Source organism: Rhopilema esculentum, chromosome 17, assembly GCF_057945365.1.
Source record: "Rhopilema esculentum isolate cy_ngs chromosome 17, ASM5794536v1, whole genome shotgun sequence".
Classification (NCBI taxonomy): domain Eukaryota; kingdom Metazoa; phylum Cnidaria; class Scyphozoa; order Rhizostomeae; family Rhizostomatidae; genus Rhopilema; species Rhopilema esculentum.
Window position 1 is genome coordinate 6,224,269 of NC_142831.1, and position 23,596 is coordinate 6,247,864.

Consider the following 23,596-nt stretch of genomic DNA (forward strand, 5'->3'; position numbering starts at 1 on the left):
TTGTTTACTTTTTATGAAAAAGCTGACTTTTGTTGATTCATAAAGTGTGGAACTTTTTATAAGAAAAATCAAATGAATAACGCATTATTAAATTAAAAAAACTTTATAAGGCAGCAGAAAGGACACCAAAACTTTGGAGCAGTGGGGCGCGCGCACGCCCAGCTTTTTCCAGAAAAATTAAGCCAAACTGAACTGCATTCAGCTGCAAACATCGGTCTGCAAAACTCTTGAGTGTCTCGTAAAGCTTATGGGTGCAAATGACATAGGAAAGGATCACAATGTTTGGGACTGTGATATTTTGACATGGTTGCGAGAGTTAGCGATTTAATGATCTGTAATCGAAGTTCTTTTCATCAAAATCAAAGTGCATTTGCTATAAACGATAATTTTGTAGGTTTTCAGGAATTTAGAACTTTTATAGATGGACTCGAGTATTTTTCGGGTGAAAAACCCACATTTTGGGTCAGAACAATAAGTCGGAAGTATTGTGTTGTCCAATACGAGGCGTTTTTTTCATAGCGAGGGTAGGTTCCATTCCTCTGAGGAAGACGAACTGACGTGGCGGCCATGATGTGGTAAAGTTACTTTGGCCTTATCAAAGTGAACGTTGTTATTGGTTTGCAAAGACAATATTTTGCGCCATGTTAACTAAATTTGAGACCAAATCAGCTCGTGTGAAAGGTATGGAACATATTTCTGTTGCTTTTTGCTTAACCTTCGCCTTGATTTAGTAAAGATGGGAACACCGAAAAGAAATTTTGACTGCAATATTAGTACAGTTTTTGGGTTGGATGCCAATTTAAGGAAGGCATACATTTGTTGTTTTTTGCTAAATTCATACAGATGGCTAAGTAAATTTGTATTGATTTTGGTTTTGTATATTGTATATCCATATATTTCGAAGAGTTAGGCCGTTCTTTTCTTAAAATAAAAAGAAACTCCACATTGCCCCCTTAGGTCAAATTCCAGAATTATCTGTAAACCAGCTATAGTAAATTCAGAGGCTCTTTGTGCTTTCATTAGTTAGAAGACTTTCTATTTGCCAGTAAATTCTAGCTTGTTGATAAAAAAGTCAGTTTTTATAAATGTTATGGGCATTTACTAAATTTATCACCTCACCATTAGATTAAGGAAAGGTTTTAATTTATATAGTTATTTATTTTGCGTTTCCTTGTTTTTGAGTCTTTTTTTCATTGATAAATGTTCTATTTATTTACAGTTCAGTTGTTGATAGTGTGAAGAAATTTTAGAAGTTTTGGGGTTATACAATCAAAGATAGTCTTTTCTTATCATAGGGATAGCTTTTCATCCCAAAAGACCATGGGTTCTTGCTGCACTTCACAATGGTGTTATTCAACTTTGGGATTATCGCATGTGTACACTTTTAGAAAGATATGATGAACATGATGGTAAGTTCTTTCACTTTATTGGAATATTTTAGCAAAATCTTTTGGGTGCAAGAGATCATTTGAGCATAGCTTCAATTAATGCACAAAATAAGAAAGAAAGTTTCTTTGGAAATAGAATGTTTTGTAAAGCTCAGACTGAAGAAACTTAGGGCTCTTTATTATGATTGCTGACTTGTCCAGGGGTGTTCTTGGAGGGGGGCAAGTTTCCCCCTAAAAATTATAATAATCCTTTTTTCCAAAGAACAATTCCTGTTGTTCCTCTTGTTCTAAAAATGGTGCCCCTCCAATAACTCTGTCCTTTCTACCCCATTGTTATCCATCCAGCATTCAACATGTTGAATCTTTAGGTTCAATGAAACATTCTTTTTGTAAACATGCCTTATAACATAAATGTTTTGGTCTTTTCGTTTTTGATCTTAATTTTAATTTTAATTTTGAATTATAAACTATCCTGATTTCCCAAACCTAATTCTGTTACTCTAGTTCCATATTGCTTCAATTATATAATATTCTTATTTTATCTTATCTTATTTTCTTAGCTGTTGTTGTTATGTTACTATTAACATAATTTGTTTCATTTATATTGCAAATTGTTGTTAAGTTGTGTAAAGGGCACTTGGCTCAATAGCTCTTCTGAGTTTTTTCAAAATGTCCCAAGCTTACCTAATTTATATTAAATCGTTTTATCGGTAGATTGTAATTAAAAGTTTGAATTATCAATATGAAATGAAATTAAATGTGCTCTTCTTGTATTTAATAGGACCTGTCAGAGGCATTGACTTTCATGTTGCTCAACCGCTCTTTGTTTCTGGTGGAGATGATTATAAAATTAAAATCTGGAACTACAAACAAAAGAAATGCATTTTTACCCTCTTGGGTCATTTAGACTACATCAGAAGTACATTTTTTCATCATGTAAGCAACTTTTTTTAGTTTTCTGACCAGTTAATGACACAGCTCATTCTGTTGTCTGGCAATAAGCCTTTTTTGAAATTATTGATGCCAAGACATGTTTTCTGTCAAGAGTATATCCAAGTTGCATCTTCTTTATTGCATAGGCTTGATGCTTTTTGACCTTCAGCAGAGGTGCTATGGGACCAGCTTCTGATGGCTGGGTAAATTTTTAAAATTGTCCATCAAAAGAGCATCAAATAAAATTGAGCATCAAATTAGGTTCAATTAACAATAAATGTTCCAATATTCATTTTTAGCATTGACATGCTCTCCCTGCCCCTAGCCAGTGCACTCAGGGTATTTGGTTTTTCAATGCACACAAATAATAGCTAATAAGAGGAATGCAAATGTAGAATGGCTCACATGCTATTCTTAAGTAACCCTAAATAAATACCAAAGACCCAAAGGTTGAAACTTTAATTAATAATTTTTTGGTTTATCTTGAATCCCTGTAAAGTAAATGTGATATTTGTTTACTTCAGGGTTAGAATTATTTGGTACAATTATTAAGTAACTTCTTGGTATTTTTGCAGGAATATCCATGGATTCTAAGTTCTTCAGATGACCAAACTATTCGAATTTGGAACTGGCAATCCAGGACTTGCATCTGGTATGTAGAATGATGTCTAATGAAGTTGTTGCTTTCAGAAGTTGATTGCTTGTTCAAAATTTGCAAACCTTGTCGGTCAACAGCAACTCTGTTGGTTGTTGCTGTTGCTTGGAATGTTTGCAAGATTAATCCCAGTCATTACTCACCTGGAGAGCAGAAATTTGTTGCTCTTTGGGCCTTTCAGATTGAAACAATGTTTATCTCGCAATAGAAGTCTTCTTGAAGTTGACTTGCCTTGTCTTTCTCTTTTTTCTCTCCTTTCTCTTCTTCTTCTACTTGGCCTCCCATCTCCTCTTCTTCTCCCCTTCCTTTAGTTCCTCTTATAGTCCTTCTTCCTTGTCCTTTACCTTGTTTTATTCTCTTTTTTGCTTCATTCTCTTCTCCTCCCTCCTTTTCCTTCTTCTCCTTCCTCTCTCTTTCCCCATTTTTCCAGGATTTCTTATGTTAAATATGTATATAAGTTGTGATTGTTAGCATGAGTTGCTAATTATTTGATATGTTTCAAATCCACAGTGTATTGACTGGACATAACCACTATGTGATGTGTGCACAATTTCATCCTACAGAAGATTTAATTGTTTCAGCCTCACTTGATCAAACTGTGAGAATATGGGACATGTCAGGTAGGTTTCAATATCTTAAATAATTGACCAATGGGATTCTGCTATATATATATATATATTTTTGTATTGGTTATGAATCATTTCTAATTATGACCAATTATTTCTGTTGATGACTATATTTAACAATATGCTTACCTCTATCCAGAAAAAATTGTTTAAGGGACTGAACCTTTGAAAAGTAAATTGATCTTTGAAATGTAAAGGCATAGTTACAGTATAGACTAAGATGCAAAACCTTAGTGTGATTGCACTTATCTCAATTCTAAAGGGCTTAGAAAGAAAACAGTGGCTCCTGGTGGATCTGCACAAGAAGACAGCCACAAAGCACCAGGTCAAATGGACCTATTTGGACAATCAGATGCTGTTGTGAAACATGTTCTTGAGGTGACATATTGTTAATGTCTTTTTCAGTGTACTCATGATTAATGCACATAGAGTCATAACCCTGCAAATTGTAGGACATTATGTTCCAGTTGCCTTTTGACTTTGATTAACAGATCCAGTATGACTATCATTTTTTCTGTGTCTCATTTGGTTGGATCTTGAGATATTGGCCTAATGATTTTGTGACTCACTTATTTGAAGAGATTTTACTTAGTTTGCATTTTACATTTTAGGTTTTACATTTTATTTAGTTTGCTAGGTTTTGGGATTGTTGAATTGAGATTAACAAACCCAAAATAAAAAATCAGGCCCTTTATTCAGTTTTTGCTATTATTTCTCCTTTTTTAGTGTTTTTAAAGGAGTGTCACTGGTTTCTAATGTGTTTACAGATCTATGCTTTTCAATATAATTTTGCTCTTTCTCTTTACAGGGTCATGACAGGGGTGTCAACTGGGTGGCATTCCATCCAACAATGCCTTTAATTGTGTCAGCTGCTGATGACAGACAAGTCAAATTATGGAGAATGAATGGTATTTATGGTTTGAAATAAAATTCTCTACTTATTATAAGTTAGATTAACATCCGATGTGCACAGGATTGGTCCCATATAGATTTCTACCCAAACTTTAGGGATTGTCCTTTGGTTTGCCCAAACATGAAGAATCTGCTATCCATAATCATTTGAGCTTGCTTTTTGAAGTGGCCTCATAAGTTCTCATCCCAAATAATCTCATAGAAAACAGCTGGAATCATGTCCAAATGATGCATTCTTTGAGGTATATATATTATTTAATGTAAAAAGAATTTCACGTTTTTTATTTTAACAAGCCAGTTATCAGTTTGAACATCCAATCATCCTTTTGTTATATCAAACCCTCATAATGCTTATTGTGCTAAATGGGTGTTTCTAAAACCACTTTGTTCTCTGTGGAGACGTATATGTCTCTTCTATAGAGTCAGCCAGATTAGGTTTTCATTTTTTTCTTGGCTGCCCTCCCCTAGTTTTTTGGAGTCAAAGGGGTGTTCCATGTTGCTGCTGTAAATTTGGGGCCTACTCTACAAACAGCTTCAAAGAGTCAAGGGGAAGTAGGAATTTAGTGCTATAAAAAGAAAATGGAGTCTTTTACAAAAATTATGCCATTGCTATAGGAGGACTCAGTTTTCAGGCTAAAGAAGACAAACTGCCTGAAAGTTGGATTGCTCCTAAGGCATCTTCTCTCCCTCATACCCCATACAACCTAAGCCCTATTCAATTCGGTTGTATGAAACTAAATTGCAAATCGTTCTTTGCCATTCCATGTTATGTTAAATCTTGTGTACTCTATTTGTATTTTAGAGGCAAAAGCTTGGGAAGTTGATACCTGCAGAGGTCATTACAACAATGTTTCATGTGTTTTGTTTCACCCAAGACAAGAACTCATATTAAGTAAGTTGAATACTTTGTAATTTTTGCTTCTTTAAAGGGATAGAGAAGATGAAAAATTGGTTGATGGAGGAAGGGGGAGGGCTAAATGGAGAGGGGGAAGTACATGAGAAAATTGAGGGATGACGGAAAGTAGGGGTTTACTGGATGTGATTAGGATAATGTTTTCTGTTTCATATGTTTCTGTCATTTGAATTACTCCCAGTACCTTTTTGAGCATTCTTTGTCAATTTCTTTTACTTCAAAAGCACTGCAAACACTGTCGGTCAACAGGAGCTCAGTTGGTTGTTTCTGTTGCTTGGAGTGTTTGCAAGATTAACCTCAGTCGTTACTCACCTAGGGAGCAAACCTTTGTTGCTCTCTAGGCCTTTCTGATTGAGATATAATTTTATGGAGTAGGAGGTTGGCCGGTACCATATTCCAAAGGTCGCTAATTCTGATTCAAGAGGATCTGTAACAGAGCCCAGAAAATAAAGGGATTTTAGTAAAAGAAATGTGAAAACAAAAGTAAAGATTATAGGAACGGAAGTAATTTGAATTGATAGAGGAAAATAAGAAGGGTTACATGAAAGGGTTAGAGAGAGAAAAAAAGGAGAGAGAGGAGTAAAAACGGCGAGGAGTAGATAGGACAGTGAAAGGATGTTAGATATTTGGGAGCTAGTGGAAAGAATCAGATAAATGTATTTGAAAGAGAAAAAAAAGCAGAAATTGGGATGAATGTTGTTGTTGTTCAATTTGATTACTATTGGCTCCCTCTTATTTCTACTACTCGATTCGGCGATGATAGAATGTATCTTTAATGTATTAAAACTGCTATATTTTTCAATTATTTGATATATCTTCTTACCAGGTAATTCTGAAGATAAAAGCATTAGAGTCTGGGATATGTCAAAAAGGTAAGATCAAACAGTTTTTCCCACCAGTGTTGGTTTTATAATCTCAGCAAAACAGGCTTAAATTTACAGTGTTGTACAAAACAAGTAACCTCGTCATGTTTGAATGTTAAAGACTGCTTTTTTTTTATATGCTCTAAGGTGGGAGAGGAAAACCTAAACTTTTTGTATTCGTACAGAAGGCTCTTTTTATCGTTTTCAAATGAAACACTTGATGATGACCACAATATATCAAGATGTAGATCACATTGATCTTAAAAGAGAGAATTGTCTAGATTGGCATCCAAATGTTTCTATGATGTTGTGCTATTTTTCTTTATAAACTTATTTGTACAATCAGTGCTATTAACTCTTAGAACTGGTGTCCAGACATTCCGACGAGAAAATGACCGTTTCTGGGTCATGGCAGCACACCCTACCTTGAACCTGTTTGCAGCAGGCCATGACAGTGGGATGATCGTGTACAAATTAGAGAGGGAACGCCCCGCCTATGCGGTGCATGCAAACACCCTTTATTATGTCAAGGTGAGATGTGTTTTACTCCCCACACCGTTAAACTTGCTGTAATAAGAAGTGATGTATTTTAATAGCATCTTATAACTTATTATAGCATTAATGCAACTTCCCTAGAGGAGACAATCTTTTCAGTGTCACGATCCTCAATATTGTTCTAAGTGATGACGTCACAAAGCTCTGTTTCTAGAATTATGAATTTGGACTATATAATCTTCAAAAGCATCATAAAATATCTCTACCTTTCTGAAATTTGTTACGAATTGGCTGAAATATATCCACATGTGCACAGTACCTTGAAAATATGTGGCTATAATGAAAAAAGGTTTTTCCTTTAACATTTATTCAGATTATCCAGCCATCAGAGTATGTGAAGCCATTCTGTTTAGAAAACTGCAAACACTGTCGGTCAACATGAGCTCAGTTGGTTGTTTCTGTTGCTTGGAGTGTTTGCAAGATTAACCTCAGTCGTTACTCACCTAGGGAGCAGAGCTTTGTTGCTCTCTGGGCCTTTCTGGCTGAGATATCATTTTATGGAGTAGAGGGTTTGTCAATCCATCCTTGTTTGAGATCACAAACAGCGCAGTCGTGAAATGAAGAACTGCAGACCTTAGTTCCTTGTTGGCGATTTTTGGTTATATATACCTCTATCGTTGTATGTGTTTTAAAAAATGCGAGGACCTGCTTGTGTCTGGGTAGATTTCCTCCCGTGAATTAGTGTGGCAAATTTATGACGTCATAAAAATCTATTTTAGAGTTTTTCTATTTTTTCCATATTAGCAGAAAACCGGGTCTCATTTTATTAGCCATATCGCAAGACGTCTTAGGGAAATTTAACTGATTTTTCACACTTTTAGGTATTTTTCTGTGTTTTTCGACAAATATGTGTAGAATAAAAATAGAAATGAAAAAATGTATTTTAGTGACGTCATCACTGTATGCATTCAAAAGTATCTGATAGCATGCTAAAGGAGATTTTTGCGTTGTAATTAATTTGAAAACTTTACTCAGGAAAGGAAAGGGTGGTTTCTCGTGGGTTTTGTCATGCTTTCTCTGTTTTTGTAGGAAGTAATTGTGTAAAAGGTTCTTATTCATCAAGGATTTGTTTTATTTTGCAGGAACGCTATCTTAGAATGTATGAATTCGGTACGTCAAAAGATGTACCCATAATGCAATTCAGACGAAGTACTTCAAGACCATTACCAGTCTCCTTGTCGTTCAACCCGGCGGAGAAATGCATCTTGCTTACTTACAATGTACGTACCATGACAAAAACGTGTTACATCCAAAGCTCTGTAGAATGCTAACTAATCCCAACCATTACCACAATTGTAACCCCAATTCTATCTCAAACCCCAGTCTATCTCAAACCCATATTCCAACCTCAACTCCAACCTTATCTCAAACTTAAATCTATTCCTTTCTTTGGTCGTTTTAACTGTTGTCTGCGTAAGAGGTTTATTGTAGGTTTTGTACCTTGTGATAATTGGTGAATTGGACAAGATGTCAAATCTCTGAATTTCTTATACATGTTACCCTGTCTCTGTCTATTTATCAGAGAATCAGAGAATCAGAGAATCTTAGAACTTTTCATTCTCTAGGGAACAAATTCGTCAGGGACAGATTCGGCTGTTTACGAGCTCCACTCTCTCCCTAAAGACGCTAACACCAATGATCCTGAAGGTAACATATCTAATTACTTGTTAAGTACCCAATGATTCTTTTTTAAAAACAGTTCTCCTTTAGTGAAAGAATGTCCTTTACTAAGCGAACCACCTTTACTAAGCGAACCTCCTATACTAATCGAACCTCCTTTACTAAGCGTATCTCCTTTGTAAAGCGAATCTCTTCTAGCAGGTAACTGCTTGCTCGTTAAGCAAACTATTCCTCTACCCAGCGATTCACCTTTCATATAATGGTTTTCATTTTGGACGGATTTTTCGAAAAAGAATGGTTTTTGAGTTTCATTTTTCAGTATAGACAGCCATAACAAATGTTTGTAGATTTTCTGTTATCAAAACATTAGATTTTTAGCTTCTTTGTTTACGTTTTGTGTTTGACTTATCTAAGTACCTGATGTCTTCTTAAGTTTCAGAGGGACGACGCGCTGCAGGAATTAACACTGTTTGGGTTGCTCGAAACAGATTTGCTGTATTGGATAAGCAGCAGAATGTAAGTTTGATTTTATCTTATAATGTTGATTGGTATCAGCAAATGCTTCTGCTTTTGTCATCCTTTGTTAAAAGTGGTTTATGTCTAGGGTTAGGGTTATGATCCTATTTTACATTCAAAGTTATAGAAAATAGTAACCCCCAAGAAGTATGTTTAAAACCCCTCTGCGTGGCGAACCAGGTCGGACAATACAACGTGTAAAGGGTGTTGTGTTTGCTGAAAGCGGTTTGCTATATGGAGTTTGAATCATTACTCACCTGGTGAGCATCGTCATTATTGTTCACTGGGCCTTTCTGATTCAGACACTCCCTAGTATACAACCCATTTATATAAAGAGTCACTTGAACTATTTTATATGGACATGTGACAAATACAAGTGTCTAGGAGCGAATCTGATTGATTCGAATAAATCAATATTCTAAGTGCTGAGTTGATAGTGAAAGTGATCGTTTATGAATGTTTTATTCAAAGGTTGTTATCAAAAATCTAAAGAATGAAATCACAAAGAAAGTGCAGACTCCTCCGTGTGAAATGATTTTCTACGCTGGAACTGGATGTCTTCTTTTGAAAGATCCTGAGCAAGTAACACTTTTCGACGTGCAGCAGAAGAGGTAATCAGTTAAGGGGCTCTATGTCTATTTCTCAAACATTCGTGTCAAACATCGATCGCTTGTAGTAACATGTAGCAGTATGATCCCTTAAGTGCTCACAAACCAAATTCACTTTGTTAGGTTGCACATAGATTTCAGACTTAGGTCTACACCCAAAAATTTTAGGCCCATCTAACAATTCATGCAATCCTTTTTTATTTATTTGAACCCTTCAGCCACGAAGTTATAACGATATAGAGGACCCTCATGTAAAGCACCCTCTAGTGACTGAGGCCATCCTCTGTAAATATTTGCCTTATTATTATTATTATTATTATTATCATAAAATAAGGTTGCAAATAAAACATTTAATCTAATTTACAATCTTTGATAATGAAAAATGAGAATTTGCTCAATGCTGTTTGCTGATCTTCAAGGGGGTCGTGTGAAATCAATTTTCAAAGGTTTTCTACAATATTATAAGGTTTGAGGATTCTTGATATTGATAAGGATCCCATTCAAAACTTTAACATTCCAAACTTTGAGAGTTGTATAGGATAACTTAATTTGTTGTTTTTACAGAAACTTGGCGTCAGTAAAGATCAGCAAAGTTCGATCTGTTGTCTGGTCTTCAGACATGACTTATGTTGCTCTCTTCTCCAAGCACGGTATGTGTTGATGATTTTCTGCTACCTTCTTTTTAAGTCAGTTTTTTGGCATATTCTTGCAAAAGCATTTGGAAAGATCTCTTTGAAAGGCTAACCTTAGAAAAGGCTAAAACCTGTTTGGTGTTCAAGAGGACCACTATTTAGGGAGAGCAGTATTCTTTGGAGAGGAGGATGCTTTTCGGAGTAGAGGTTTTTTTAAGAGAGTATGATGTTTTTGAAGGAGGTATACTTTTGAAAGTTAAAGGGGCTTTTGATGAAAAAAAATTTCAAGTGAATACAAAGAACTGAAAGTTCGCATTGAGAAAGCACTGCAATAAATACATTCTATTTGCATGATTTACTGGTGTTACTAATTTCACTGATATTTAAGCGAAAATGAGTTTTGTACACAGTAGGTAGCTAGTATTTCATTTTACCAACCGTAGACTCATTGTATTTAGCTGTTGGTTTTTTGCTGATTCCATACTTGTTTTTGCAGTTCTTGCCATCTGCAACAGAAAGCTGGAGAGCCTCTGCACCATTCACGAAAGCGTTCGTATCAAAAGCGGAGCCTGGGACGATTGTGGTGTTTTTGTATACACTACAAGCAACCATATAAAATACAGCCTTACAAATGGGTAAGACATTTACTCTCTGAACGATTATTTTTTTTCGATTCAAACTATTGAAATTCAGATTAAGAAAATGGAAAAGATTTTTCCAGGGATAGTTTTTCTTTTGCATTTTATGATCTTCTGATAGCAGGAAGTCCAGTTATTTCGGGTTACAATCTTAGCACCGCTCTGGCCATTTACGATTTTGATTTTTGGTGGTGAAAGCTATAATGTCTGCAGTTTAGAAATAAATGCTTTAATCGAACTTAAATCTGTGTTGAACATAGACCTCTAAATAAGGTTTGATTTGATAAGAGTTGTCATGCCAAGTTTCATAGGGCTTTGTTCAAGAAATTTTGTACAAAAAAATAGTCTGGTCTCTGAACTTGTAGACAAGACGGTTTTAAGTTCCGAATTTAAAAATCCAAACGCGAACATCTTTCACCGTCAAAACCTTATCTTGCATTTTGTTTTCTAGTGACAACGGAATTATAAGAACTCTGGATCTCCCAATCTACATAACAAGAGTCAAGGTAAGGTTTATTGATGCTTTGTGACTTGTGTATGATGATATTCCCAGTGCATTTAAAGGGCTGATCTGTGTGTTCCCTTGTTATTTTGTTTAATGTATGAATGCTAAAGCTCAGTGCTGTATTCATCTTTAAAGAAAGCACTAATACCCTCATTGGCCGCGTATTTCTGTCATCTAAATTACTCCCACCATCTTTTTAGCATTTTTTATCATTTTCCCCTTTGCATCAGAAATATTGCAAACCTTTTCGGTCAACAGCAGCTCTGTTGGTTGTTGTTGTTGCTTTTTGTGTTTGCAAGATAAACTCAGTCGTTACTCACCTACGGAGCAAACCTTCGTTGTTCTCTGGGCCTTTCTGGCTGAGATACCATTTTGTAGTTTAAAGGGTGGGTCTGTGGGGGAGTGATGTGTAGAGTTAAGGACCCGTGAGTACAAATAGAAGGATCTGGCCGGGATGATCGCATCCCAACATCCTTTGTCAGTTGCCAAAATTCGTAATTCCTTATCAGGGCAATTTTAGGCCAATTTTGTTTGCCTTAGGAAAAATGTCTGAACATTTTGCAGCAACATTCACTTTCTATATAGGAAAACACAGCAACATTTTGGTGAAGTCAGTAACCTTTCGGTTCGGTTGTACTAGCTTAAAGCCTGGGTCCTAATACGACGTCACATATCCATCTCGTATTAACCGGGTTTCTGGTTTTCTAGGGAAGCAGTGTTTATTGTTTGGACCGAGAATGCAAGACTAGAGTGATGAATATTGATCCAACTGAATTCAAGTTTAAACTAGCCTTGGTCAACCACAGATATGACGAGGTATATTTTATTCCAGTAGTTTTTGTATGTTAAAATTTTTGTTCAAAAGCTAGATTTTCCAATGTTGTTTGATTTTTTTCTCAAACGTTATTTTTGCTTGCTGAGCATCTTCTAACTTAATCATTTCTATATTATTCTTCGTTTCTTTATAATTCTTCTGCAATTTTCAGATTGCAATTATATCGCGATTGCAAATATCACATCCTTGGAAAATTAACTGTGTTTTTCGAACCTTTCTATTTTAGTAGTACTTTGTTCGCAATTCATAAGTACCATTCTTTTTCTTACTTTTTCTGGCTTTTTCTTTCTTTAGGTTTTGCATATGGTTCGAAACGCTAAACTTGTTGGTCAATCCATTATCTCCTATCTGCAGAAAAAAGGATACCCAGAGGTGCGTGTTTTAATCATAAGATAATCCCATTACGCCCTTTTAAATCTTTTTCCCTTTTATTGAAAAAGTATCTCAAATTACAACATCTTATACACAATTGTAGGTGGCACTTCATTTTGTAAAAGACGATAGAACAAGATTTGGTTTGGCATTGGAGTGTGGAAATCTAGAGGTAAATTTTAGTGTGCTGATTTTGAGACTGCTTATTGTCTGTATCATACTGTATCATAATTGCTCTCTATTAAAAGGCCGGATAATATTTCTGACAAGCAGAGTCTTGTGTGAAGAGACTGATTTGATTGAAGTGTACTATAGCTGTGGCTCTCCCGTGACATTCTTTTTAACATATATCCGTAATTTGCCCGGCTAGTAGACGTTTCTTTACGCAACGCTCGAAACGGAGTTAATGGACCCCTGCCTAAGTCAGATTCATGGTTAACCCGATTGAAGTATTAAATTGTCTGTGTACGGTATAGCTCTGTTTGTCCTGTGTTCAAGCTTTGCCTTAGTTTAACAAGGCTTAAATGAATCTGATTGTACTCTAACTCGTATTCAGTTGTTAGTCCCTTGCCCTTGAGAATGACAGGAAAATCATCTGCCTTATCTCAGGTTGCAGTCGAAGCTGCCAAGACTTTAGATGACAAAGGATGCTGGGAGAAACTCAGTGACATGGCATTGCAACATGGAAACCACCAGGTAACTAACCACGTCATTACGACTGATGAAACTTAGCAAGTCATTTTGGTCAGGATTCCTTCCTGAAGATGCTCAAATTACCTACTTTTCTCAAATTCCAACAACCATTCCGAATTACTCCTTGAGAGCTCGTTCATAATTTCTCCAATAAAGGCGTTTTCCACTGTCTTTTGAAAGAAATGCCATATAGCTAGGTTATTTGGAAGAAAGAAAGAAAGAAAGAAAGAAAGAAAGAAAGAAAGAAAGAAAGAAAGAAAGAAAGAAAGAAAGAAAGAAAGAAAGAAAGAAAGAAAGAAATAAAGAAAGAAAGAAAGAAAGAAAGAAAGAAAGAAAGAAAGAAAGAAAGAAAGAAAGAAAGAAAGAAAGAAAGAAAGAAAGAAAGAAAGAAAGAAAGAAATATATATCCTATATATATCCCCGTCAGTAGTAATATATCCTATTTTTCAAATTTCGTTTCCGGGCATGTCATTTTTCTTTCAAATGTGTGATCACCTCCAAACACCCATGCTCTTCTGAACCATTCTAAAAAAACCATACATTACGTCACACCTGTAGAATGCTGTTCCCTAAGCCTCATTTCTTGGTACTCCCCTTAGCTCTAGTTAGTTCATGCATAACTCGTATATTGACACCTTCTTTAGTTAAAATGCTTAGGTGATATACCCAATACAGCTTCAAATCTCGTCTCCCTTCACGACTCTCAACAGTATCCACTTTTTAACTGATTTCTTTTTCACAGGTTGTTGAAATGTGCTACCAGAGAACAAAGAACTTTGATAGGCTATCCTTTCTGTATCTTATCACCGGCAACAATGAAAAGTTGAGGAAAATGCTGAAAATTTGTAAGTCATGAAATTTAATCATGAAATTAGTATATTTGAAATAGTAGAGAAGATTTTTAAAATACTGTGATTATTTTGCAAAAGGTTATGTTTAAATTGAACGTGCCATAATAGAATTGAACGTGCCACATTGAACGTGCCATGTTATAAATTGAACTTGCCATATTATAAAGTTGTACAAACTAAAGAAAATTAATACAATTTGAATCAAAGGTCTTTTCATTGTTAGTTATTCAAAATTCAACAAAATAAATAAACTTCATTGCTCTCTTGATGTTAGCTGAAATTCGAAAAGATGTGAGCGGGCATTTGCACAATGCTTTGTACATCGGAGATGTGGAAGAGCGAATAAAGGTTTTAAAGCAAGTTGGACAAGGTAAATTGAGAAAATAAAGTTATAGTCTTTCTTCTCTTCTTCTTTTTCTTTGTCTACTTGTTTCTAGTTGTTAGCTCGAGACCTTTTTATGAATAGTGCGGGTCGGCTATCCAAATTTTCTTTTGCCAATGTTTCCTCTTCTGTGCAGAGAAAACTGCCAGATTAAACACTTTAGATACCTTTTAATGTTGTTTGCCATTTTGTCCTCACCATTCCCCATCCATTTTTCATTCAAAAACTCTCTCTCTCATTTTCTGGGCTAGATTGTCAAGTGAATTTTCATCATCTTGAAAAGTGCTTTTCAATGAAAGTCTAGATAGTAAGCAAGCATGTAAATGAAGCACATTTTTATACTAGATCGTCTGTGCCGTCTTTACCTTTGACTGCGCTTCTACGTTACTTCCTCATTCATAGCATATTTTGATTTCTTCCAAAGGTTCTTTGGCCTACCTCACAGCTGCCAACCACGGACTTGCTGATGAGTGCGCTGAAATAATGTCAACATTCAATCTAGATCCAGAGAAGGTGAGTGCTCTGTCATTTTTAATGCTCGTCTTGTTCAATTACTTCCAGTCAATTACTTGGTTCACAGTGTTGTTATATAAATATATATATGTGATAAGTTTAAGTGTCATTTCACTACAAAAGCGGTATTTAATGGGCTATTTAATGGGTTTTAAAGAGTTTCATTGGTAAGGGGCTCGAGTCGGGATTGGAAGAATGATCGGTGGGGGATTGAAGAGGAGACTGATTGAGCAACTCCAAGGGAGATTAATAGGGTTATGTGACATCGTCAGCCATGACGTAATTTCGGTTATTTTTTAAAGATTTTCCAGGAAGTTTAAACAATCTCTAGATAAACTAGATTCAGCTAAAGTTGTCAAAGAGTTTGAAAAAGCTCTTTGGAAGTATTTCATATTTTGTTCAATGTTTTATGGGTAAATGTTTCACATAACATACTTGTTGAAAGGTTCTGAAGTTTCATTGAGTCAAATAATTTATAGAAAATGCCATTGAGATTATAAAGGCATTTTGTTAATGATATAGCGACGATTTATTGCATATATTTGAAAGGTAATGAGTTTATATGAAACAAGTAATAAACTTTTAGCTTTAAATCAAAGTTCAAGTTAATATTATTTACAAGTTTATATCAATATTCCTCTGAACGGGTGGTTAATTTTCCCCTTGCTCAGGAATCCATCTTTTTTCAGTAATATCCCCGCATCCTGATGTTAAGCTTTTTCAATTGTAGCTTCCACCTGTAAATCCAAATGCAAAGTTGATGCGACCCCCCGTCCCTATCATGCAAAACGAAGGGAACTGGCCTCTCCTTGCCGTTAGCAAAACACTCTTTGAAACAAAAGGCGGACTGAAAGGTAAGCGCGATTTTGATTGATTGTTGCGTAACAGGGGGAGAGCTGTTTGCTATTTTTCAAGTTTATGTTGAACTAAATCTAGAATGATTGTAGCTTTGTAGCGTGAAGGTTGCTTCTTTCCATATCCTTAAGGTAGAGAGGTTTGGGGTTTTGAGACGAGTTTCCACATGACTGCAGAAAATAGGAAACAGTACTATTACATACTGAAAGCAATTTTTTGTTCGATTAGAGATTAACAAATAAAACAGATCTAAAGAAGTGTCGATTCCGCTTTTTTGTGATGTCTATGGCAAAATTATCTGGATATAGAAGTAGGAAGTCTCGTTAGGCCAAATCAAGGTTTTGTGAAAGCATCAGAATTAAGATCGTTTGCGGCAAAATGGATTCTATAATTTTTAGGAACAGATGCAAGATACATTTTGCAATTAATCTATCGTGGCGTAGATCTCAGAATGTTCATCCACAGTTGAAAGTTTTATCTGCATCCCTTTGCTAAAGAACATGAGATCTTTTGTATTTTAATTTCGTCTTTTGTTTTGCTCACCTTTAGATTCTGCGACTGCTGGTCTGGATGCTGGAGATATCGGCGAAGCTGGTGGAGAAGGTTGGGGTGATTCAGACCTCATTATCGATGAAGGTTTGTTCATCTCGGTTTAAAAACTCATGTTTAATCCTAATTATCGTTGAATCAATAAAGTATCAAGATAGCGTTGCCATGTTGTCAAGGCCTCTGACGAGCGAAAGCAGGGACGCCCATACTCTTCCACCAAGCTAAGAAATTCCTTAATGTTGCACAAAAGCTGAGCGAGTTGTATGTAGACAGAACTTGAATGTTCATCTTCTTTGCATCTCCAGGTGAGACATACTGTACCAAAAAAATCGACACTATGCAGTTGTTTCAGACCTGTTTAGGGGATTTGAAGAGGAAATAGAGGGATAGGGCAGGGGTTGGTCGCTATTTGACCTTTAATTTAGTTTCAAATAGGCTTTTCTTTGTAGAAGGCTGAATGCACTATGTAACAGTTTTGGAGCAAAAGCTTTAGAGCAAATTTTATGCCATACTGCTTAATGGAGAACAATTGCTATGTTTTCCCTACTTGTTTCATGTTTTGAAACATTTTTCGCAGTTTGTGTTTACCCCTAAATGATAATTCATGCGAATTCTTTTATAATTTCAAAACCCCTTCTGGAAAGGCCTTTGGCTGTTGTTTTATTCCATCCTGCTGTTTGAGAAATCGTCACAAAATTTTCTTTGCAACGGTTCCAAGAAAGTTTCTAAGAAAAATCTTGATTAGCATTAAGATGGTATTTAAAGATGGAAATAAAACAGAAATATTAACTGAATTTGTAGAGGGTGGATTTGGAGAAGACGCGGAGGAGAAGCTTGCTTTGGACGAAGAAGGTGGTGGCTGGGATGTCGGGGATGACGATCTTGAACTGCCTCCTGATATGGTAAGAAATTATAAACTAAATTCAGGTTGCAACGGGTTTTGAAAGTCTGCAATATTTGGAAGCTTTTAATTAATAATTCGAAAGGACTGGAAGATTAATTTATGTTCGATAAACTGACGAAACAAGTTAAACTAAGACGAACTAAAACGACCTAAGAGACAAGTTAAATTCGCAAATAAAAAGCGATGCATGATTCTGCCTAAATTATTTCTTTTTATAGGAGCTAAGATTTTCGTTTAGGAATGTTTAACTTTGGAATAGACTAGCTTCCAAAGCTGTGCTGGCAACCTCTCTGTTTTGATACTTAGTTGACTCTGAAAACATTCCCCGTCTGTTGGCAAAGAAGCCTTTTTTTGCGAAAGTAGAAATATTTTTGCGAGTAGCCCCTTTGCCAAATTCTCTGAATCTTGTGGTGTGTACAATTGAAATGGATGCAATCCAATTCAAAGCAAGAAGAAATAACTTTATGAATATATAAACAAAGATACCTTATTGTGGACACTGTAAGCATGGACAACCCTGTCTTTACGAGATCAAGTGCCCTGCAACTAACCAGTTTACAATAATCAGTGGCGGACGCCTGGGGGGGGGGCGAGGGGGCGGTCGCCCCCAATACTTTAGAGGACGATGGTCTTTTGTTCTAAAACAATGGGAAATGGGATGTCATCTTGCCCCCCCCCCCCCCCAATATTAGACCAAGTGTCCGCCCCTGACAATAATCTTCATTTGATGAAAATTAGCGATAATTGTTTCCTGAAATTCAGAGTTTCCTTGAGATAGCTATGACCGGATCTTTGTTTCTGTATCTGTTTTTTCTAATTCATGACTACTTGTAAACTTTCTGTGTTTCTTTCTCTCAGGATGTCGGTCTACCGAGTGCTGATGGAGAGGGTTATTATGTGCCGCCTACCAAAGGACTCAGTCAGTCTCAGGTCTGGGTGACTAATTCACACTTGCCTGGTGATCATGTTAGCGCAGGCTCCTTTGACAGTGCAGCTAGGGTAAGTATTTTCAAGCGCAGGGAGCGTTTTAAGTTTGCTAGTGGAAAAATGCCTCCTGAACTGCAGGATTGCTTTTATTTGCTGTACACTTCTTGCAAATCAGTCTCAATCTAATAATGTCTTGACATTTCGCATCTTGGAGAAGGATGAGATTTAATTAGTTTGATATTCAGACATTACCAGAGTTTTGGAAATTTCTCGGAAAAATTTCGTTTTTGAGATGATTATAAAGCGAGCACTGGTGATGTGTGATGTGTGAATGTGTGAATGTGTGAGTTTGCTCATAAAATTTGCATTGTAAGATCACTACTGGAGGGTACCAAACTGTACAATTAATGTATTGTTGATTCGCATTATTTGTGCACGCCTATTTGTAGTTGTGTATTAAACAAGTATTGCAATTAATTCTTTTTGCAGCTCCTAAACGGCCAGCTAGGCGTTGTCAACTTTGCGCCTTACAAGCAGCTATTCACGTCAACATACGCCCGTTCAAGAACTTCGATTCCCGGATTGCCTTCGACACCAGACCTCTTTGGATATCCACATCGTAATTGGAAGGAGGCTGGTGCCAAGAGTGGCCTCCCCTCAGTCAGCTTGAAACTCAACGACCTCGTTCAGAGACTGCAGGTAAAAGTTTTGGAATTCGGACATAAAAATAGGAATTCAAAAGTAACAAATGCAATTCACGTTATTTTCTGCCGCAAATGTCGCAGAATTTGATCATTATGCCTCTGTTCATGTAATTGTATTGACCCTTTATCCAGATCCTCTTACGGATTGTATATAACGACGAGAAGAATATCTTTAAAAATAAAGTTTTGTTTTGCTATAAATAATTCTTTTTGAGCAAACTCGATAAAAAGATTCCACTTGTGCCTCTCGCCCAGAAATTTTGAACTTTTGTCTAAGCAGAAGAAGTTTTTTAACTTGTAATGCTAAATCTCATCCTCCAGAATTATGCAAACTAACATCCTCTAAGGCCAACAGTTATACAGACGTGTTCTTAGGTAATGCTGTTTTCCCCTTAGTCTGCCTACCAATCGACAACTATGGGTAAATTTCAAGATGCGATCGAAAAGCTCCACGGAGTACTTCTCAGTATCACGTTGTTGGCAGTTGATACAAAACAGGAAATCTCAGAGGTTTGTACTGTGTTATGTTTCACTCTTTGTAGCCCCGCAAAAGCTGTGTTCCTTGGCATAGTATCTCTTCGTAAAAAAAATTGAACTATGGACTTCCACAAGCCATGCTGTTTGCGACTATCTTTGCAAATTTTGAATTGACGCAGAAAGTGCTTAGTTATTAATTCCCCTGAAATTTTCATTCTTAAATGCGAAAAGCATTTGCTTTACATTTGAAATATAAACTAGTACCACCTTTTCCCCGTTTTTCCCATCAGTTAACTTAAAACTTGACGATACCATGATGAAAACATTTTATTCTTAAAAAAGATTTTTCCTGCTCAACGTGGTGGGTTGATGTAAAGAGCAGGAATCCGAAGTATCTGACTAAAATTGTAATGTTTTTGGAATACCTCGGATTGTAAGTGAGTTATCCCTTGTATATTCAGGCACAAGAGCTCCTTGGCATTTGCCGAGAATACATTGTCGGTCTCCAAATGGAACTTATTCGCAAAGATCTTCCAAAGGTATGTTCATAGATCATTAGTTATTGCCCACGTTCTTATAGATATTGTCCTTTCCTTATTCTACATAGTTCTGTCGTGCGCGATTCTCGATTTTGCATTATATGAAGAAGTCACCTAATGATCTTTTCCAATTCTTTAGACCAATGCGGCACAGATGAAACGTGTTTGTGAGGTATGTTAATTTTTTAGCCACATATATAGACATGCTCAAGGATCTATTAAGGAAGTCATTGCAACGGTTAAGGAGAAGATGTATTTCGTGATACAAGAAAAATCTTTATGAAAATTTCAAAATATCTAAGGTACAAGCTTGCAGGGGAAATTGCCATTTATTGAGTAAGACGAAAAAGAGGATTCCCCTTTTCTCATGGCTTATTTCCGAAAAGAAAAGTGACCATTTACTATTCTAGGTAAAAGTTGACAAAGTATGACACCATTTATATTATGGCAGAAGAAATTAACACCTAAACTGTTAGCTTAATCTATATGTTTTACTGCATCTCTGGAATTCCATATTTTCTTTCTTCTTGCAGCTTGCGGCCTATTTCACACACTGCAATCTACAGCCAATTCATCTCATTCTCACGCTCAGGACAGCTTTGAACCTTTCATTCAAGGTCAGTTGTTATTAATCGTATGATTCATTCTTACAATTACAGAGAGGAAACCATTGTGAGAAAAATATGTATAGCATCATATAGAAATTGTATATGAATATTTTGATTTAAAACATCCATTTGTAATAATTTTATATACTGTATCGAAAGCTTAATTCTCTTTCTTCAATCAATCTAATTCTAAATCTTTGTTGCTTTAGATGAAGAACTTCAAGACAGCTGCGTCCTTTGCTCGCCGTCTTTTAGAACTCGGACCCAAACCAGATGTCGCTCAGCAGGTAAACAGCCATTCAGTCAGATCTTTTCCAAAACCCACAACCCCCTCCCCCTACCGAATTTCACACAAGTATAGCTCACTGCCCGCTGGCTACAGTTCCAAGGGTCTTTGGTTTCAGTCTCTGACATGACCAAACTTTCTCTCAGAGTGAGTAGAGTCGCCAGTTCTCTGTAATTCCAGGCATAGGAATCACAAGGTGTGGTCACGTGGAGAGAAAGTACCAAGACACTGATCGATAAGCAAATCTTCTCAGTGTACTTAAGCTACCTTAGGAAGCTAGATATTAAACAGTTTAATAAATTTCACACGATCTTCCTTGATCACAGCACCGGCTGCAAAAGGGCACTTGTAGTTTTGGAATTTCCCAACAAAATGTTCACCAATACTTTTCTTGAATAACTTGTAGTTTGCTCTTTTCATGCTCCTATCGAGATCTCTGCTATCTGTTATTGTTCTTTACTAGCAATGGTCTTTTTTACATCTTTCGAAAAAGACCTTTAAAGTTACTGAAATGACATTTGAATTGATGAAATACTCTTCTACTTGTGAGAGTTTGTAGAGATTATCAATTTCAGCTACATTGGACCATGTTTATAATTTTTCATTAATGCTAGAATGTGATAATATTCAATTTTCTTCACAAAGTGAGCTCTTTCAATTTACCTCAAAACTATGATTCATTTAATTTTTTGTAGACACGAAAAATTCTCCAAGCATGTGACAAGAACCCAGTCGACGCCGTCCAGTTTGATTATGATGAGCTAAATCCATTTTCCGTTTGCAGTATTTCTTACACTCCAGTTTACAGGTACTATAACATTCTATTCATTTTTCTGTTTCGTTTTTTTGTTTTCTTTGGAAGAATCTTTTTGAAACCCTGAAAATCAAGATCTGACATGTATCAATCAAATTCTGGCAGATGTCAATCAAACTGAGACTGATTTTAAAAACAATTCTTAGATAATTGTCAATCGTGGTGTCATATAGTGCCAGTTTTTGCGGAGATAGCCCCTCTGATATAGAAAAATTATGATAAGATTTTTAATGAAAGTGTACACCTCAACTAAACAACCAGGAATATTAATTACCTATGACTTAATTATTCCCAACTGTTACAAGAATATTCCTTTCGTATTTCCAACTGTTATTAAAACTTTTCCAAATTATACTTCTTGTACCTGTCCACACAGTGGCAAGAGCCTTAAACAATAAAATTCATTTATTTTTCAATGTATAAATTGAGGTTTGCATTTCTAGGATTTTTTGACTGTTTTGCAGGGGTAAGCCACAAGAGAAATGTCCTTTATGCCAAGCTGTTTATCAGACAGAACACAAAGGCAAAGTTTGCACAGTTTGCAAGGTATGTATGTCTGTGTTTATTTACCCTTGAGTTAGTATGGTATATCTGTGTGTACTTCCATTTGCTGTTAATTGTTATGAGCCAATGGTTGCTAGAAAGATTGATTGTAACATGGAAGATCGTGGCTTGAGTTTAGGCACGATCTCTGATTTTGATGCTAGAGTCTTGTCTAGGAAAAGCACTCTACCTCATTCTGTTGTTGGCCTAAGAAAAGTCTCCTCTGTGAATTTCACATAATCAGAACTATACATAGCCACGCGAAAATGCATGCACACAAACTCATTGCATTTCTATATTATTATCGAAATCTTGATAGCTTTGTATATTAACTTGTTCTTGTTATTCAACCTTAGGTTGCTGAAATTGGAAGACCGGGACAAGGCTTGAAAATAAGTGTTTCACAATTCAGATAATGTGACAATTGTTTTGAGACATTATTCAGTAACGGGCTTAGAGGGTTTCCAGGAAAAGTGAGTTGCTGCCAGAGAGAACGATAGATACTGTCATCTGATAATTTGTTTTCGAAATCTTATAGAATTATAATTAGATATTGCTAATAATGAAAATATGGACCACTTTTTCTTGTTGTATCGAACTGATTAAATCATTATTTACATGTTTGCAAGCTAGTCAAATTTGGATCTTTCGGTTGATATTATGACATATGTGATATTTCCAACCTTCAGTCTTCAGACTTCATTATCGATAACGTCGTTAATAGAGATCTGGACATATTTAACATAGAAAAAAATTACACTGCTATCGTCAAATATAAAAACGCTCCCCTTGGTAAGATGTGGCTTGCTAGTGGCCTTTAAACATGAACTGTGCTTTGTCAACTTTAAAAAACTCGTTGATTACCATTTCCCTTTCTTTGCATTTATAGCTGTATGAAGACCCGGGACCTAAACCTCCACGTTTTATTATATCAGTTTCGAAATAGTTCTTTTACGGCATGCTAAACTATGTATAATTCTGAAGAGTTAATGAGAAACTTTAGATAGTAGCTGGGTATTCTTTGAGCTATTCTCTTATAAATCTCGAAAGATTTTATTATCTTAGTTCTTGGCCCCTTTTCTTTGGAACAAAGTGACTGCCTCCAGCTAAAACAATGTACAAAAAAGGTACATGCAATGTTTAGCTATCCTCCCTACAATCTGATTTTGTTTTGCATAAAAGTATCGATTGTAAACCAATTAGAGCCTCCTGTCTTTCATGAAATGACATGTATCCTGTTCTTTCATCAAATTCAACTTGTTGCTCTTCGGTTTTACAACTTTGCTTTTTCCGTCACGCGTCTGTTGCCATTCTCTGATCGAGCGAAATGGTTTCATATCCATGTACGTCTTGTAATCGAACATTTGCGCTCAAGGAGCC

At 36.0% G+C, this 23,596-nt stretch overlaps 1 protein-coding gene across 1 annotated transcript; it reads left to right on the forward strand.

Annotated features, from left to right (window-relative positions):
* The first annotated feature begins 521 nt into the window (after window positions 1-521).
* LOC135681875 (coatomer subunit alpha) lies at window positions 522-23,280 on the forward strand. Its single transcript, XM_065196513.2, has 37 exons — window positions 522-681; window positions 1,296-1,409; window positions 2,170-2,324; window positions 2,897-2,973; window positions 3,487-3,596; window positions 3,865-3,980; window positions 4,411-4,510; window positions 5,317-5,406; window positions 6,254-6,299; window positions 6,653-6,821; window positions 7,928-8,065; window positions 8,411-8,492; window positions 8,899-8,981; window positions 9,453-9,592; window positions 10,154-10,239; window positions 10,718-10,856; window positions 11,311-11,365; window positions 12,073-12,180; window positions 12,494-12,571; window positions 12,675-12,743; window positions 13,181-13,267; window positions 14,007-14,109; window positions 14,390-14,485; window positions 14,922-15,010; window positions 15,741-15,864; window positions 16,415-16,501; window positions 17,216-17,316; window positions 18,177-18,317; window positions 18,735-18,944; window positions 19,346-19,459; window positions 19,888-19,965; window positions 20,105-20,137; window positions 20,499-20,582; window positions 20,783-20,860; window positions 21,555-21,667; window positions 22,138-22,219; window positions 22,573-23,280. The coding sequence occupies exons 1-37, from the start codon at window positions 642-644 to the stop codon at window positions 22,630-22,632; spliced, it is 3,675 nt and encodes a 1,224-aa protein (XP_065052585.1). The 5' UTR covers window positions 522-641; the 3' UTR covers window positions 22,633-23,280.
* The last annotated feature ends 316 nt before the right edge of the window (window positions 23,281-23,596 follow it).